This window comes from Euleptes europaea, chromosome 2 (assembly GCF_029931775.1).
Source record: "Euleptes europaea isolate rEulEur1 chromosome 2, rEulEur1.hap1, whole genome shotgun sequence".
Taxonomy (NCBI): Eukaryota; Metazoa; Chordata; class Lepidosauria; order Squamata; family Sphaerodactylidae; genus Euleptes; species Euleptes europaea.
The window spans coordinates 115,273,714-115,292,431 of NC_079313.1; the positions used below are offsets into that span (position 1 = coordinate 115,273,714).

General features: G+C 45.4%; 1 protein-coding gene across 1 annotated transcript in view; it reads right to left on the bottom strand.

The window, feature by feature from the left end:
- Positions 1 to 18,338, bottom strand: part of HNF4A (hepatocyte nuclear factor 4 alpha) — a 40,755-nt gene extending 22,417 nt beyond the window's left edge. Inside the window, exons 1-3 of the mRNA XM_056844371.1 lie at positions 18,162 to 18,338; positions 4,617 to 4,791; positions 305 to 399 (exon numbers count right to left, since the gene is read on the bottom strand). Coding sequence (XP_056700349.1) covers positions 305 to 399; positions 4,617 to 4,791; positions 18,162 to 18,282 — 391 coding nt within the window. The 5' untranslated portion in view covers positions 18,283 to 18,338. The remainder of the gene's footprint in view (positions 1 to 304; positions 400 to 4,616; positions 4,792 to 18,161) is intronic.
- Between the last annotated feature and the right edge of the window lie 380 nt (positions 18,339 to 18,718).

The following is an 18,718-nucleotide window of genomic DNA, read 5'->3' on the forward strand; positions in this document are numbered from 1 at the left end:
CTGGGGTCCTGATCCAAACTGGGCCTGCGTGTCCCTCAGACTTAAGTTCCAGCCACAGAATGTCCAGACCATCTCTTTTGACTGAACACGTGGGAGACACGTGGGAGACGTGTCTTTGTAACATGTGAATTTGCCCATATATTATAAGTCCTGGGTGCATGTTCTCATGAATGGAGGAGACGTGGAAGATACAGTCTTATGAACAACGTGCTTAGCTTAAGTACTGCTTGACAACATGACAAATGAAAGCTGTGCAAAGAAGGAGATACTCTAGACAATGATGCAAGAAAACAAGTGACCTCACCTTCTTTCTTCATTCCTGCTCGAAAACATTTCTTTAGCCTGCAGTATCGACACTGGTTTCTTTTGTCCTTGTCCACAACACACTGCCTGTTAAACCTGGGGTGGAGGGGAGAGATACTCGTGAGTTTTAAAAACAGAATTAATTCAGGGCCTCAACAGTGGCCTAGACTAGAGGCTGTTCTGCAATAACCCCCTGGTTCGTATCAGCTTTCTGAGGAAGGAATAATTAAAACTCTTCAAACAATGATGGCTATTTTAAGACGTTTAAATAGAAGCCTGTTCAGATGAGACAAAAAAAAAATTACTTTTAGGGTGTTTCCAGCTATATTTGCCATGATGTATCCTATTGGGTTGTCAGCCTGTGGGCAGGACCACTCTTCCATTGTATTCTGGGTTGCTTTGTTTTGTCAGCACTTTAGGAACAAGAGTTATTGTGCTTGAAATACTTGGGATAGTCAAGGTTGCATTCTGACCCACTTCCAGGTTTTGCAGCGGAAAGCGAGTGCCTCATTCAAAAGATATTATTCCCCCTCCCCATAATGTAATGTGCAGTCAGGCATAATGTAGCACTATAAACACCCCCCCCCCAATGAGCTTGTTGCTTAAAAGGACAAGCCAGATAATAACTCCAAATGCAGTTAGTACCCCCCTTGCAGTCTACCATTTGAAGTGGCTGTTTAGATCTGCTGCTTCTTGGTCTAGTGAATTTTAATTCTGATGGGATAATCCCTAGCAGATTGGAGGGGGTGTGTGTTGTTCCTTCAAGAGTGAATTGATTAGACCAGGAATTATCTGCTTATTGTGAGAAAGGCAGATAGCGATTATTCCTATATTGCTTTTTGCAGTGTAGATTTCAGATATGCCAAGATTGGGATACGACCTCAAAAGGATAAGAAGGGTGAACAAGAAAGGAAATAAACACAAAAGAAGGAGCACAATGCTAGATCTGTCATGCTATAACTTAGAAAACACATCTTTATCTTCAAAGCACTGAAAAAAAGATGTGTTGCAGCCGTGCTTCTGCCCTTTGTTTCTTTTTTGTCTGTCTTATTTTCCTGTTATTGCACTAGCAAGTAGAACTCTAGGGGTACCATCCGGCCTGGAGAGAAAAAAAAGTTCTGTCCCTATAATAGAGGCTTAATGTGATATTTACCAGATGATGTTATTTACCTCCATGCCATGAAAACTTCAGCTGCCCATTTCTACACATTCAGCCTCTATTAAAGGGACAGGGTGTTTTCTCGGGGCAACCCTTTCCCAGAATCAACCTGGGAACTATAGCTGATGCACGTCATGTTCAGAATCAGCTGCTTTAGAGAAGATCCACTGACTTGAAGGCCGAAAGCAGGTTTTGAAAAAGTTTTATCTCCCAAATGACAGACCCATAGAAGCCAGTGATGGTGGCATAGTCCACAAATTACTTAAGGGCAGGGAAATCTGATGAATGACACAAATCAGCTGAATTGACTAAGGGGAGAGCAACACAATTACCTTTGGGGTTTCTTCTTTGTCAGCCTCTGCAAATTGGACCGACTGCTCAACTGCCACTAATGTAAATGCCACCAGTGAGTTCAATAAGTGGCAGAGATATTTGTACCAAGCTGGTTGTGTGCAGCAGAGATTCCACTTTCCTCTCCCCCACCTATACTTTTAACAGCTGCATGTCAGACTTTCAGACAGTGCAGCTTTTCCCAACAGGGAAAGTGTCAGACTAGGATCTTGGAGTCCCAGGTTCAAATCCCCACTCTACCATGGAAGCTTGCTGGGTGACCTTGTGCCACTCAGCCTAACCTACCTCACAGGGTTGTTGTGAAGACAAAATGGAGGAGAGGAGAACAATGTAAGCTGCTTTGGGTCCTCACTGGGAGGACAGGCAGGGTATAAACGAAGTAAATAAATAAGAAAGAAGGCAGCAACCTACACAACGAATGATTAAAGTGTGGAATTCTCTGCCCGAGGATGTGGTGATGGCCACAGGCAAAGATAGGTTTAAAAGGGGAATGGGTAGATCCATGGAGGGTTAGTCTACCATTGTCTACTAGCCACAGTGACTAAAGGGAACCTCCATGTTCAGAGGCAGTCAACCTCTGACTACAAGTGCCAGGAGATAACATCAGGAGTAGGCCTCAGCTTCTGTGCCCTGTTGTTGGGCCTCCAGAAGAACTGGTCGGCCACTTTTTGAGACAGGATGCTGGACATATCAAGTAGGTGTTCCCTTTTAATCCAGGGGCTTCCTGCATTCCAAGCAGGGGAAAATCCCCATGTGGAAACCGCTATAGTAATGGTACTATGTGGGACAGACAGATGGGCTCAGCTAAACCTTGCCTTTTCTTCTGTGTTTATTTAAAAGGACTTTTTCTTCTTTTGCAGATTTAGCTGCCTGATTGCGATATCAAGGAGGAGAACAATGAGAAGAGAGCAAAATGTTACTAAGGGTAGGGGCCAGAGCTAAGCCTAGGGTTGCCAGGTCCCTTCTCTCTCCGTTTGTATTTTCACTGGAAAAAACCAGCCCCAAACATTTTATCCTTGGTGGGGAAGAAGAAAAAAAGATGTTAAGCTTTCCCAAGCAGAAGAAAAACAAGTGTTCAGGGGTGGCTTTTCCCCAAAAGAAAATGGCAGGGGAAGAAAGAGTTATAATTTCCCTCTCTCCTAGGGTTGCCTGGTCCCTCTTTGCCTCCAGTGGGAGGTTTTTGGGGTGGAGCCTGAGGAAGGTGGGGTTTGGGGAGGGGAGGGACTTCAATGCAATAGAGTCCAATTGCCAAAGCAGTGAACTGATCTCTATTGCCTGGAGATCAGTTGTAACAGTGGGAGATCTCCAGCCACCACTTGGTGGCTGGCAACCCTACTCTGTCCCCATGAATTTCTCTTCCTTGATAAAGCAACCCTGGCAGAAACATTTGCATTTGCAAAAGAAAACAATATCTCCTTTAAAATACAATCTGAAGAAACCCTAAAGTAGCAGCTTTTATTAGGATGATTTGCATTAGGAAAACAGCACTGGGAGGAAAGGGTCATTGGGTTGCCAATCTCCAGGTGGTACCTGGAGATCTCCTGTGATTACAACTGATCTCCAGATGACAGAGATCAGTTCCCCTGGAGAAAACGGCTGCTTTGGAGGGTGGGCTCTATGGCATTATACTCCACTGAGGTCCTTCTCCTCTCCAAATTCTACCCTCCCCAGACTCCACCCCCAAATCTCCAGGTATTACCTAAGCTGGAGTTGGCAACCCTAGCTTGCCATGCAATGCCCCTGGAGGGTAGGCTAGGCTAGCATGTCGGACTAGGTTCTGGGAGTCCCTGGTTCCAATCCCCACTCTGCCAAGGAAGCTGACTGAGTAGCCTTGAGCCACTCAGCCTTACCATTATGGTGAGGATAAAAACAAAGGAGATGTGAAAAATGTTTGTAAACTACTTTGGGTGCCCACTGGGGAGAAAAGCAGGGTCTAAATACAAAAACTGGGACTTGTTCTGTCCTTCTGGATGAGGACCCCATTGCAAAAACGAGCACCATTAGGGAGCGATGCAGACGCCAACGAAGGCCATTCATGCATGGCTGTTTCCTCGGGGTCACCCCGCCGACTTTGCTTTGATTATGCATGCATTTTCCGACTGTCAGAGGTCACCTTGCTCTCCCTGCCCATTTCCATGCATTTCCGCCGCGTTTTCTGGATGCTGGCTAAACATGAATCCAGAAAACCCAGCAAAATGTTCAGAAACACATGGGGAGAGTGAGCCGGCCTCTTGACGATGGTAAAACGCAAGAATAATCAAAGCAACACCCCGAAGTAGACAGCGGGGTGACCGTGAGGAAACAGCCATGCATAAATGGCCAAAATTGCTCCAAAACTGCTCTGTTGACTCTAATGGTCTTGCTCCGCAAACTATAGCTTGGGAGGAATCCTTTTTTTGAATTTCTTCTATCTGTTGTTTTTCGCCAGAGGGATCCTATTGTAGGGCTGCCAGATCCCTGTTCACCACGAGTGGGAGTTTTGGAGGGTGGAGCCTGAGGAGGGGAGGGTTTGGGGAGGGACTTCAATGCAATAGAGTCCAATTGCCAAAGCAGCCATTTTGTCCAGGTGAACAGATCTCTATCGGCTGGAGATCAGTTGTAATAGCAGGAGATCTCCAGCTAGTACCAGGAGGTTGGCAACCCTATCCCATAGAATGAATAAAACGATACCACCAGTGAGTTTTTCTGATGGAATTCCCTTTAGACAGCCCATGTCCGCTGGTTGGAAAGAACAGTCTTGGCTGTCGTCCTTGTTTCCGAAGTTCTCTTGCTCAACTTTAAGGTTGCCCTCCGCCTGCTTTACCTGCAAGAGTACATGTGGTTCTTTCTGACGCTTCTCCTGAAAAAGCCTTTGCAGCCATCGCAGCTGGAGGCTCCGTAGTGCTTCCCAGTGGCCCGGTCCCCACAGATGGCACACAAGGCGCTGGCCCCGATGCTGTTGGAGGCGTTGAGGCTTGCTGCGTCCGAGGGGGAGGTATCTGTTCAGCGAGGGAGACATGGAGGGTGAGAGTGAAGTAGCTGGACACAAACTCAAACAGGAGGCACCCCAACACACTCGTGCGAGCGACAATAATCAGCCACACCAGTTGACCCATTTATTTTTACAAGCGCTTTGTGAATTTTCTGCACAGCTCTTTTGAGGGGGGATTTGATATTGGCATTTTAATGCATCTTGGAGGCTTTTTATAGTTTTGTGCTCTAAATCACCTTGAGGGCCTGAGTCTAAGCTGAAAGGCAGGGGATACATTAGATATAAACAATCCATAGCATTTATACAGACCGTTCAAAGAAGAAGAAGAGTTGGTTTTTATATGCTGACTTTCTCTACCACTTAAGGAAGAATCAAACCGGCTTACAATCACCTTACCTTCCCCACAACAGACACCCTGTGAGGTAGGTGGGGCTGAGAGAGTATGACTAGTCCAAGGTCACCCAGCTGGCTTCATGTGTAGGAGTGGGGAAACAAATCTAGTTCACCAGATTAGCCTCCGCCGCTCATGTGGAGGTGTGGGGAATCAAACCCAGTTCTCCAGCTCAGAGTCCACCAATCCAAACCACTGCTCTTAACCACCACGCTGGCTCCCTCAAAGCTCCCTCAAAGCACTTGTCTACATTCTCTGGGAAATGCTGTAAGATTGCAAGGGAGAGGGGCTAAGGAGGAAGTGCTTGAGGCAAAGGCCAGGTGAGAACTGTGGGTCTCCCTACAGCTTGCACTGCATCCAGGCAGAAAGGAGTCTCCATCTCCCTGTGAACTCTACCATGAATGTAGAGACGTTTGTACATCAATATGGGAGTTTTGTACACACTTTAAGAACGCAAGAATAGCCCTGCTGGATCAGACAAATGGTCCATCTAGTCCAGCATCCTGTCTCACACAGTGGTTACCAGTTACTCTGGAAGGTATAAGACCAAGGCCTTCCCCTGATGTTACCTCCCTTCCTCTATCAGTTACCATTTCCCCTCCATTCTTCCCCACTTGGTATCACCAGAGGGCTTTTTAAAGCCTTTTTAAAAATCAGTAATTGCTATTGCGCTACAGCATGAAAATGTTATGTCAGCTGAAAGCATTGGATTGCTATATTGGTCTAGCGCTACAGCTAGAACTTTCAGAAATAAAAAGGCCAAAATATAACACGCTACAAAAAGGGCGGGGTTTGAAATGGGCAGAACACTTCAGATATAGCTCATAAACAGATTTAAACATGCTGTCTGAAACATGCTGTCTTGTCGTTTTACAAGGAATCGGGCAGGCAATGAATAACAACCCATTTAAAACAACTATGTGAAAGGGGCAGCAGAGCCTGTCAAGAGATGGTTCTAGCATTGTTGTGCTATAGCACAACAACAGTTACTGATTTGTGAAAAGGGCTCAGTATTTCTCCAGTGGCATAGCAGTGCAATCAGCAACTGCTAGTGTGGTGGAGGAAGGAAAATGGCACGGATATGGGCTAGACCTTTGAAAATCCACTTTGCATTCTTTCCAGAAATATCATACCACACCTGATTTGAGAAAGAATGTACCAAGGACAGGGAAAGCTTAGAAAGTAGACAATTGGAGAATTATTTTATGTGGATACTCCAAAAAGAAATGCTGCAGTTTGGAAGCCAAGAGGGAGGAAACCTCCATGTGGAATCAGCTGCAGTCTCTTAGGAACACAACCAACAATACCATGGAAACTGAACTCTGTAGTCTTGATGTCAGTTGTAATGCTGGGAGCTCTCCAGGCCCTGCCTGGAGGTTGGCAACCTAGGGTTTACTCCTTTGGAATTACCTTAACATATCAGAGGAGCCAGTACGATATAGTGGTTAGTGCTGGGCTAGGATCTGGGACTAGGGTTGCCAGCTCTAGGTTGGGAAATACCTGGAGATTTTGGGGGTGGAGCCAGAGAAGGGTGGGGTTTGGAGAGGGGAGGGACTTCAATGCCATAGAGTCCAATTGCCGAAGTGGCCATTTTCTCCAGGTGAACTGATCTCTATCTGCTTGAGACCAGTTATAATAGCAGGAGATCTCCAGCCACCACTTGGAGTTTGGCAACCCTATCTGGGACAGTTGTGTTTATGGGGGGGGGGGTGATCTAGGACTCCCCATCAGCTTCCAACTTCTCCAACAGAAGAAGAAAGAAGGATAAAGCTGCAAATGTAGGTGGGAGGGGATGAAGCAAGCTGATAAGGACTTGGCAGTGCAAACAAGAAATGCTGATGGCTAACTTCATTCAATGAGGACTGTCCTTTATATCTCTAATCTGGCAGTTACAGAATTAATTGCACCAATTACTCCTGGAATACTGGTACAAGGGGAAAGATAAAGGGTCTGTATCATGAGTCACGTGCTTTATTATTTTGCAGCGAAACATATCAGGTCCCTCCCTGATGACATCAACACTTTACTATGCTGTGGCTTGATGAGACTGGTTGCTCTGTTGGCCCCAAAGACTGATAGGTTGAAACACTTCAGTTCACCTTCCAATGCTATCTTTTAAAGACTTACAGGGCTAGTTGTTCTTATGCACATGAATTGCTGTTGTGCACCTAGTAATTGGTAAGCAGTAAAAAGTACAATCACAACACTAATAGAACATATGCTCAAAATGTGGCGAATTGTCATCGACTCCAGGTTTGCTTGTTATGGACATAAGAGACCTGCTGGATTAGACCAGTGGTTCAGTTAGTCCAGCATTGTCACACAGTGGCCAACCAGTTGCCCAAGAGGTTCAACAAATGGCATAGAAGCCAAGCCATTGATGGATCTTCCCATGAACCTACCTAATCCCCTTTAAATAGGCTTACCAGGTCATATATCTCCATCGGCGGGAGCTTTTTACGAGCGTTGCTGTGGCGCGCAACACACGCACACCTGGCACAATGCGCGCGCGCGTCCCACGCCTACATCACTTTCGGGTTTACCTGGAAGCAATGCGGACGCACTAGCAATCTCTGCCAAAACTCTATGGTTTCAATAGAGTTTTTGCGGAGATTGCTAGAGCGTCCGCGTCATTTCCGGGTAAACCCGAAAGTGACGTAGGCACGTCGCACGGGTGCGCATGCACGCATTGCACACTGGCCCGCAGCTGGTCGGCGGGCAGCCCGATGGATTGGCGGGATTTTACCCGCCACCACCGGGCACTTGGCAATCCTACCTTTAAAGCTATCTACACTCACGGCCATCATTATGGCCACTGGCAGTGAATTCCACAATTTAATTACTCATTGGCTGAAGAAGTGCTTCCTTTTTCCATCCTGAATATATTGCCCATAATATACATTTGCCTTTTATGCAGGGACGTTTCCCTGCGGTCACCCCCGCAAACTGCTTCGGGGCTTCCTTTTGATTATGCACACCTTTTCCACTTGTCGGCTTGCTCTCCGTGCACGTTTTGCCTACATTTGCCATATTCTGGCTAAAACAGCATCTGGAAAACATGGGCAAAATGCGTGGGGAGAGCAAGGCGACCTCTGACGGGCGAAAAAGGCCTGCATAATCAAAAGGAAGCCCTGAAGAAGTTGCCTGGGGTGACCGTGGGGCAACATCCCGGCATAAAAGGCCATTGAGTGCCTCTGAGTTCTAGTATTATGGGATAGGGACAAAACATTATCTCCGTCCACTATTGTGCATAATTTTATTAACTTCTGTCATGTTCCTGCCTGGTTGTCTTTCCCCCCCTAAACTGAGAAGCTCTGACACTTCAGGTTTTTCTCACAGGAAAGGTTCTCCAACCCCTTCATCCTCTTGGTTGCCCTCTTCTATACTTTTTCCAGCTCTGCAATAATCTTTTTGAGATATGGCAACCAGACCCGTGAACAACATTCCAAATAAGACCTCACCATAGGTAATCTATTCAGCAGTATGACAATATTGGCTATTTTATTTCCAATACCGTTTCTGATAATCCTCAATATGGAGTTTTCCTTTTTTGTTGCTGCTATACATTAAGTTGATGTTTTCATAGAACTATCCACTACAACCCCAAGATCTCTTTCCCTCTCAGTCTCAGCTGGTTCAGACCCTATCAGGATAAATTTAAAGTTGGGTGGTTTTTTCCCCATGTGCACCACCATGCACTTGCCTGCATGGTGCAAAAACGTTATTTTTGCCACGTTGTCCACTCACCCAAATCTGATGAGGTCTGCTTAGAACTGTTCACAGTCTGGTTTGGCTATCACTATCCTGAATAACTTAGTATTATCTGCAAACTTGGCCACCTGACTTCTCACCCCCAATTCCAGATCATTTATGAAGAAAGAAGAAGAAGAAGAGTTGGTTTTTATACCCCACTTTTTCTCTACCCTTAAGGAGTCTCAAAAAGGCTTACAATTGCCTTCCATTCCTCTCCCCACAACAGACATGGGTGAGGTAAGTGGGGCTGAGAGAGTTCTGAGAGAACTGTGACTAGCCCAGGGTCACACAGCAGGCTTCATGTGTTGGAGTGGGGAAACAAACCTGGTTCTCAAGATGGAGTCTGCCACTCTTAACCATTATACCATGCTGGCTCTCAGCCCCAGTACCAATTCTCATGGAAACCCACTAATTTCCCTCCATTGAAAGAACTGTCCATATATTCTTACTCCCTGCTTCCTGCTGTTTAACCAGTTTTCTTCATAAGAGGACCCATCCTCTTATTCTATGACTGTTAAGCCTTTTCAGGAGCCTTTGGTGACGTACCTCATTAAAAGCCTTTCGGAAGTTTGTTTTTGCTTTGGAACTATTTCATAACTTTTTTTTTTTTTGCTGTCAAGTTACTGCCGACTTATGGCAACCCTGTAGGGGTTTCAAGGCAAGAGACTAACAGATAAAAGGAAGTATTTCATCACACAACACACAGTTAAATTGTGGAATTCCCTGCCCCAGGATGCGGTGATGGCTGCCAATTTGGAAGGCTTTAAGAGGGGAGTGGACATGTGCATGGAGGATGAAAACAAGTCAAGATGCATACCTATTCTCTCCAGTATCAGAGGGGCATGCCTATCATATTAGGTACTGTGGAACACAGACAGGATGCGGTTGCAGTTGTCTTGTTTGTGGGCTTCCTAGTGGTTGGCCACTGTGTGAACAGACTGCTGGACTTGATGGACCTTGGTCTGATCCAGCATGGCTTTTCTTAGGTTCTTATGGTTTGGATTGGATGTTCTTAGAGGTGGTTTGCCAGTGCCTGCTTTTGCATAGCAACCCTAGTATTCCTTGGTCTCCCATCCAAATACTAACCAGAGCTGACCTTGCTTAGCTTCTGATATCTGATGAGATCAGGCTAGCCTGGGCTATCCAGGTCAGGGCATTTCATTACTTACTAGTTTATTATTAGTTCTGATGTTCCTGGGATATGTATGATGCACTGAACAGTACAAAGTGTATGATATCTAAATACTAATGCCACAATATTTATAATCTGATGTCTTTCTTGACCTTAAATAAGTTAAAACACGAGCTGTTTGCTGACATCTCATGTGTAAGACTGTACCCAGCCAGACAAAAAAATTGTTGTCTGATATACATTGATTGATGTTGATTTATATGTATCGTGAGGATACAATTAGAGCAGAATCATGGCATCTAAATTTTTTTAATCAAATAATTTTCAAAGTGCCATGGGAACACAATTTGTCTCTGTGTTGCCTGGCACTAGCCCCAACCAGCATCAGTAGCTCGAAAACTGTAAAGGTAAAGATCCCCTGGGCAAGCACCGGGTCATTCCTGACCCATGGGGTGACGTCACATCCCGACGTTGACTAGGCAGACTTTGTTTGCGGGGTGGTTTGCCAGTGCCTTCCCCAGTTATCTTCCCTTTACCCCCAGCAAGCAGGGTACTCATTTTACCGACCTTGGAAGGATGGAAGGCTGAGTCAACCTCGAGCCGGCTACCTGAAGCCAACTTCCGTTGGGATCGAACTCAGGTTGGGAGCAGAGCTTGGACTGCAGTACTGCAGCTTACCACTCTGCGCCACGGGGCTCTACAAGCTAGTGTAATATTATTGAGAGGCTCCAAATACATGTTACAAAAGAGATGGGGCTGGATCCAGCCAGCTTGTTTGCAAAGTCTCGCCCAGTTCCCATCCTTCCTGCAGCCTTCATCTCACATGGCTTTTGTCCACGAGGGTCCCATGATCCCCAGCATAGCCTTTTACCAACAGAAAACCTGGTTGGGTCAACTAATGGATACCTCATTATCTCCCCCCCCCCTTCCCACTCAAAATGCTTTACTGAATACTACATGCTTTGCATTGTCCCACCTAGGGTTGCCAATCTCCAGGTGCTAGCTGGAGATCTCCCTCTATTACAACTGATCTCCAGCCAATAGAGATCAGCTCACCTGGTGAAAAATGACCACTTTGGCAATTGGACTCTCTGGCATTGAAGTCCCTCCCCTCCCCAAACCCCGCCCTCCTCAGGCTCCACCCCAAAAACCTCCCGCCGGTGGCGAAGAGGGACCTGGCAACCCTAGTCCCACCTCAACCACAGCAATCAATACGGGCCAGGATAGGGGTATGCGCAGCACAATGATGCCACATTTTAAGTTTCCCCAACCCCCAGGTGGGGCCTGGAAACATCCCAGAATTATGACTGATCTCCAGACCACAGAGATCCATTTCCCTGGAGAAAATGGCTGCCTTGGAGGTTGGACACTATGGCATTATACCCTGCTGAGGTCCCTCCCTTCCCCCATCCACCAGGGGTTGCCAAAAGACCTGGCAAAAAAGTTTCCTGTGTCTTTAACAGAGGCTTTATGTATGCAAATAGGCAGCTGACTGTTTCGAGGGCATGGAGGTAAATGACATCACCTGGTAAATAACATCCCATGAAGTCTCTCTTCCCAAGGCAACAAACAGTCAAACATTAAAACAAATTTTAAAATACATGCATACATACATATGTATATATTTTCCACTGGAGGTTTTTAAGCAGAGACTAGATGGCCATATGTCAGCAATGCTGATTTTATGACCATCGGCAGATCATGAGAGGGAGGGCAGGAAGGTCTGCAACAGTGTTTGGCTCTGGGGCCCTTTCTTGCATGCCCAGTGTAGTGCCAATCACCAATTTCGGGTCAGGAAGCAATTTCCGCCCCCCCAGGCCAGACTGGCCAGAGATCCTGGAGGGGTTTTTTTTTGGGGGGGGGGGGTTTCGCCAACTTATGGGCGTGGAGTAGGGGGTCACTGGGGGTGGGGGGGAGGTAGTTGTGAATTTCCTGCATTGTGCAGGGGGATGGACTGGTGGTCCCTTCCAACTCTATGATAGATAGATAGATAGATAGATAGATAGATAGATAGATAGATAGATAGATAGATAGATAGATAGATAGATAGATAGATAGATATACATATACATACAAATAAAACAAAGCAATTCAACAAACCACAAACACATTATCACAAACATGGGAAGGGAGGTCAATGAGTGTCACTGAAGGAACACCAAACAAAACAGAAAACAAAACAGAAAAATATTCCCCTCCATTGCCTGGCAACCAGCAGGAGATGGGGGGTGGGTGATATGGGGGTAGTTTCTATTCATAGAATATTTTTTTTTAATTATGGTAAAACCATAGCCTTTCTGGTGATTCCTAGAGAGGACTGACCTCAGTGAGATTACAAAACCGATACTGGGCTGATGGACTTTTAAAATTTATTTTTCTCCCGATGCTGCTCTGGGGTGGAGGTTGTCCCTACGGGTATGCTTTCCAACCTCCAGGTAAGTCTTGGAGATCTTCTGAAATTACAAATGATCTCCAGACTACCGAAATCAGTTCGCCTGGAACAAATGGGTAATTTGGAGGGTGGACTCTATGGTATTATACCCTGTTGAGGTTCCTTCCATTCCCAAACCCTGTCTTCCCCAGGCTCCGCTTCCAAATCTCCAGAAATTATCCCAACCCAGAGCTGACAACCCTATTATCCATTGGCAGAAGACAGTGACAGAGGGGGCAAATGAATCTCCCTGGGGAGGGAATTCTGTCATTTTGATGCAGCAGACCCATTCTCAGGTTTTCATAACAAATTACTAAAACAAATATTGTACCAGTACTATAGGAAGGGTTGCCAACTTCTACTTGGTGGCTGTTGATTTCCCTCTATTAAAACTCATCTCCAGGCAACAGAGATCAGTTCACCTGGGGAAAATGGCCGCTTTGGACGGTTTATACCCCATTGAAGTCCCCCCCTCCCCCAACCCCACCCTCCTCAGGCTCCACCCCCAAAATCTCCAGGTATTTCCCAACCTGGAGCTGGTAACCCTAACTATAGGAACAATGCAAGAAAAATTAAGCACTTTAAGGGTCCCACTAGATGATCTGCGATCAGATTTCCTATCTCTTTAAACTTCTGTAAATTTTGATCCAAATCATATGCTGGGAAAGGGTAACCCTTCAACTCATACCCTTTTCTCAGTGTAAACTAGTTCCCTCAGAGGTGTTGGTTGTCTGGTAGGGAGCGCTTATGCTGCCGTAAATAATAATTGATGATTTGTGGACAAGTAAAAACACTAGGGGGAACATGGGGGGTGCGGCTGGTGACGGTGCTATGTAACTGCCAGGAGAAACTCATAAGTGACATCATATACCTCTAGAAATAACAGGAAACTCTATGGTAAAACCATTGAGTTTCCAGTAATTTCTAGAGAGGACTGCTGTTGCTGATGGCTTTCCCCCAGGGTTGCCAGGTTCCCACTAGCCACTGCGAGCTTCATGGAGACGGGGCAGGGGCCGATCCTCACGCGGGGTACGATGCCATCACTTCTGGGTTTACCCCAGAAGCGCCGGCATCGTGAGGGAATTCTAGCACTGTCCTCCATAAACTCTATGGAAGCCATAGAGATTTGGGGGGATAATGCTAGAGCATTTCCATCACAATGCCAATGCTTCCAGGGTAAACCCAGAAGTGGCATCATTGCGCTTATGCGCTATGCACACGGATTGCTTCCCCCTGTCAGAGAGCCTGCTTCTGCCCGCTGACTCTGTTTCCCCTCCCACACACTATTTTTCTCCCACCGGCCACAGGAGTGGTGGTGGGGAATAGGAGCCAGGCCTGGGGTTGCCAGGTCCCTCTTCACCATCGGTGGGAGGTTTTTGGGGCGGAGCCTGAGGAGGCAGGGTTTGGGGAGGGGAGGGACTTCAATGCCATAGAGTCCAATTGCCAAAGTGGCCATTTTCTCCAGGTGAACTGATTTCTATCAGCTGGAGATCAGTTGTAATAGCAAATCTCCAGCTAGTACTTGGACGCTGGCAACTCTAGCCAGGTGGTCCTGCTTTACTTTCATGTTGAAAACAATTTAACAGCTCTGTGCACAGTTACGCCATTTTAAGCCTATTGCATTGCTAATCCTTTAATGATCACAGCTTTACAAACACGCATATTGAGAAGTAAATCCCACTGAGTTCAATGGATTTACTCTCTAGTAAGTATGGTTAGGATTGCGGCCTTACAGTGCAATCTTAAAATCACTTTCCTTGGAGTAAACGCCATTGAGTAGACCTTGACAGAATTGGACTCATAATCATTTAAATCGTTCCAAAACTCCATAGAGTGGGGTGAAGGGAAGAACCTATTCCTCATCATGGGCATTTTCCAACAGGTATGTCCACAGCCACCCCTAAATGTCCACACAGGCCTTCCAGTGGTACAGATGATACCTCGGTGTACATACAGAAAGTAGAAGAGAGAATATTCACAATACTGCCTCTAGTTCTTTGAAATGCTAATACCTGTCCAAGACTTTGATTCACTTTCTTTTTACTCCTCCCTTTTGTTAATCACCTACTACTGGTGCAGAATATTAAATCAGAAACAACATCAGGAAAATGGCAATATAGAAAAGAGAATACAGAAAATGCAGGATAGAAGTTTTGCCTTGCTGTCGCAAGTTTGTGAGACAAATATTTAAAAAAGCCTTTTGCAATCTTTACAGAAGCTTTATAATAAGCGCTAAGTTAGTAATGTTATAAAAGGGTGGGGAACTTTTTCTTTTTAAGATGGAATGCAATTTCCCAAGGTGGTATTTGGCAAAACTGCAGACTTTAATATGCAGCGACTTTGATTGTGCTGGTTTTCTGAAGGAGTGTTTGGATTGGCTCAGTCAATGAAAACTGGAAGACTCGATGTCTAGGCTTGGAATGGCTCAGAGCAATCAAACTGCATGCAATAGCTGAGGCAAAGATGGTCCCATGTAACAGACAGGTCCAGTGCCATGAGACCATTTATATACCTATGAGTCATGTCCTCTGGATGTCCATGACAGGGGAAGAGACAGTTACAGGGGTCGAAGAAAATAGATGATATGACTAGGCTAGCTAACACTTTTTGATAAACATGGCAAACATCTTCCTCATTATATTGTCGAAGGCTTTCACGTTCATTGGTTCTTGTAGGTTATCCGGGCTGTGTGATCGTGGTCTTGGTATTTTCTTTCCTGACGTTTCGCCAGCAGCTGTGGCAGGCATCTTCAGAGGAGTAACACTGAAGGACACTGTTGAGACACTGTCCTTCAGTGTTACTCCTCTGAAGATGCCTGCCACAGCTGCTGGCGAAACGTCAGGAAAGAAAATACCAAGACCACGGTCACACAGCCCGGATAACCTACAAGAACCAATCTTCCTCACTATTTTATATTTTTATATAATTTTTTATATATTTTTTAATATTATTAATATTTTATATTTTTATATTACAACATAATATGCCCAAAGCCCTGACAGCCAATGTGGTGTATTGCTTAGAGTGTCAAACTAGGATCTTGGAAACCCAGGTTCGAATCCCCACTTTGCCATGGAAACTTGCTGGGTGACCTTGGGGCAGTCACATGCTCTCAGCCTAACATACCTCACAGGACTGTTGTGAGGATAAAATGGAAGAGAATGATGTAAGCCACTTTGGGTCCCCTTTGGGAAGAAAAGCAGTATATAAATGAAGTAAATAAGTATAAGAACCCATAAACTGTTGTAATAGGAAAAATCTACTTTTGATATTTTACAAGTCCAAATCTTTCCAAAAGGGAAGATGTACACTCTTGTAATCTTCCAAGAAAACAACAGAAATTCCATTATTTGGCATAAGAGAATGAATAGGCTTTATGCAGGGATCAAGGGCTTCATAGCAGACATCCACATTTGAAACTGAACATATACATATGAACACATGGAGCTGCCTTATACTGAATCAGACCCTTGGTCCATCAAAGTCAGTATTGTCTACTCAGACCGGCAGTGGCTCTCCAGGGTCTCAGGCAGAGGTCTTTCACATCACCTACTCTCCTAGTCCCTTTAAATGGAGATGCCGGGGACTGAACCTGGGACCTTCTGCATGCCAAGCAGAGGCTCAACCACTGAGCCACGGCCCTTCCCGTGCTGCTAAGCCTATACAAACTGCTCTCCAAAGAACTCTATGAATTACACTTTTTCAAAGTGCTGAGATGTCTTTTGCCATAAAACTACAATTCCCAGGCTCCTGTGTTTAGCAGCTACGTCAGGCTTAAAATAGTTTTACATTTCAAATGTAGATGTGTCCACCGCCAGGGTGAGATAGTGGGCAAACCGGCTAATATTTCCATACGGTCTGGTGGCATGACCAATCATGAGATATTTTGAAACGTTTCTCTACAATACACATTCGTCATAAACACATGAGCTTTTCTTGTCCCAAAACACCTGATTCCCCAAATACTAAAATATTCACAACATTCAGTACCAGCTAGCAGTCAGATAAGAGCAAGTGTGATATAATGAAAAGAGTAGTAGACTAGGATCTTGGTTCGAATATGCACTCTGATATGGAAATTTGCTGGGAGACCTTGGCCCAGTCAGACATCTTAGCTTAACCTACCTCACAGGGTTGTTGTAAGGATAAAATGGAGGAGAAGACAACAATGTAAGCTACTTTGAGTCCCCACTGGAGGGAAATGCCGGGTGTAAATGAAGTAAATAATTAAATAGATAAAAATAAGTAATCCCAAACTAAGTTAAGCAGAATACAGTGTGCCAGCCGAAACAAATACAAGTAACAAGCAGACATCATCACCAGGTACAAAATTCCATATATGGTATACAGACACACTGGAAACCATCTTTGGGAAACAGGTACAGAATTTACTAAATAGTTACAGCTGAAGTATACAAATAATCAGTGATAAGCTTTCTAGATGTAAAGGCCCATAGGGAAGACCAGAAGATGTTCATAAGCAATAGACCAAAGGGCACGGTTAAGAATTAAAATTAGGTGTCCATCTGCTGTTTAGAGAACCTGAAATAAACACGCCAAAGAATGTTCTTTGACCTTGTGAGAAAAAGTAATTCCCCAAAAGGTTCAAATCAAACAGCGCTATACTGCTCCAGATAGGATGATCTGTTAGGAGGCCAGAATTACTTGTCTACTGTGTTTCTCCACTCCGGTCTATATAACAAGATGAAGGTATTGAGAAGGGGGGCTTCCTTTTGGGCTAATTCCCCACTCCTGCTTTGAGTCACATCAGACTAAAGGCAAGCTATAAAAGTGACCACCAAAATTTCCTCACCATGCTGCTCACAAATGTGGCAAGACCATGGGAGAACCGCACATGATGTTGCATCTGTGAACAGCGAGGGAAGAAGTTCCTGGTCCAAATTTCACCTTAGCCTCTAATTCACCAGGTAGGCTTAGGCAAGCCATGGTCTCTTAGCTTCTGCCGTCTACCAGCCATATGAGGATAATAACACAGGACTTCCCTACAGAGTTGTTGGAGGAGTTACTAACCTAATGTGCTTTCAAAAAGCACATATATATGTCTGTCTGAAATTACCATATAGTGGCACCCTTTAAAATGTTGGTCTTACGATCCGGAACCAGATTAATTTAAATTGCAATCTCCCATGGTGTGCAGCACCAGGAATGACAGAGATTTCTGCTAGACTGTCAATGTGTAATTTCAGTCCCTAATAGCTCTTAGAACTGCAGATGTTTCTACATTTCCCACCATTGACCCAATAGCAGTCATAGTCTAAATATTTTCCCTTTGCCTTTAGAACTCACCATCCATTCCACGTTCCAGGTTTATTTCTCTGCGTTCACAGCCCAGATATGCAGCGTGAGAGAAGAAGACCTATAATATTTCTGTACCGCACCCATCCCTGGAAATGTTAGCCAGTGCATGCCAAGTAGAGCACTAGTCAAACAAACAAAAAAACTTGCTGTAAATGGGTAAAAGGTATTAGTCTGGAGAACCTCCTCTGACATGGCCCCTTTCAGGTTTGCCTTGTGTCACAAAGAAACAGTACGAGAAAGGATGAATCCGCCACACCGTCCAGTTCCCCTGAACAAACGCATCTCTGAATTCTGGCTGCTTTGCCCTTCTAACATCAACAGAGAAGAATAAAACTCCGCTTTGCGACTTACCATTGCCTATTGCCAGGACTTGCATGTTCTCAAACTCCAGAGTAGTGTAAGCTGGGTCTAAAGCTGCGCTGTAATCTGCCATCTCCATGTCTATCAGGGCTTTGGAAAGGCGCATTATCATCCGCAAACACGGGGCCGGATTGCAGCGATTCTGCAGCCAGAGGTTATTGGCCCCGCAACCTCTCCAAACGGATTTTGCTGGCGTCCCCCTATCTGTTGGCTTTTATTTCAAATATTCCTCTGAAAAGATCTGTGGAGCTTCAAGGCCTATACTACCTAGAGGGGTGGAGGCAGGAGGCCATGGGGGTTAATCTTTAATCATCTCACCCACTAGCGCACGCTGCTCAGCTCGGCTTCTTCTCCCTTCCTTCCCCCTCCTCTTTTGGGAGAGCAGTAGCAATTTTGTTAACTGTTCATCATGGGACGAATCGGCAGCCCATTGCCGACTGCGGCTCTGGGACAGGTGCATGCGTAAGGTTTGCAACTGGGCAAGCAGGTTGAACCTCTCCCAGCAAGCAGAGGGCCTCTTCAGGACTTGCTGAAACTAACGCCCAGAT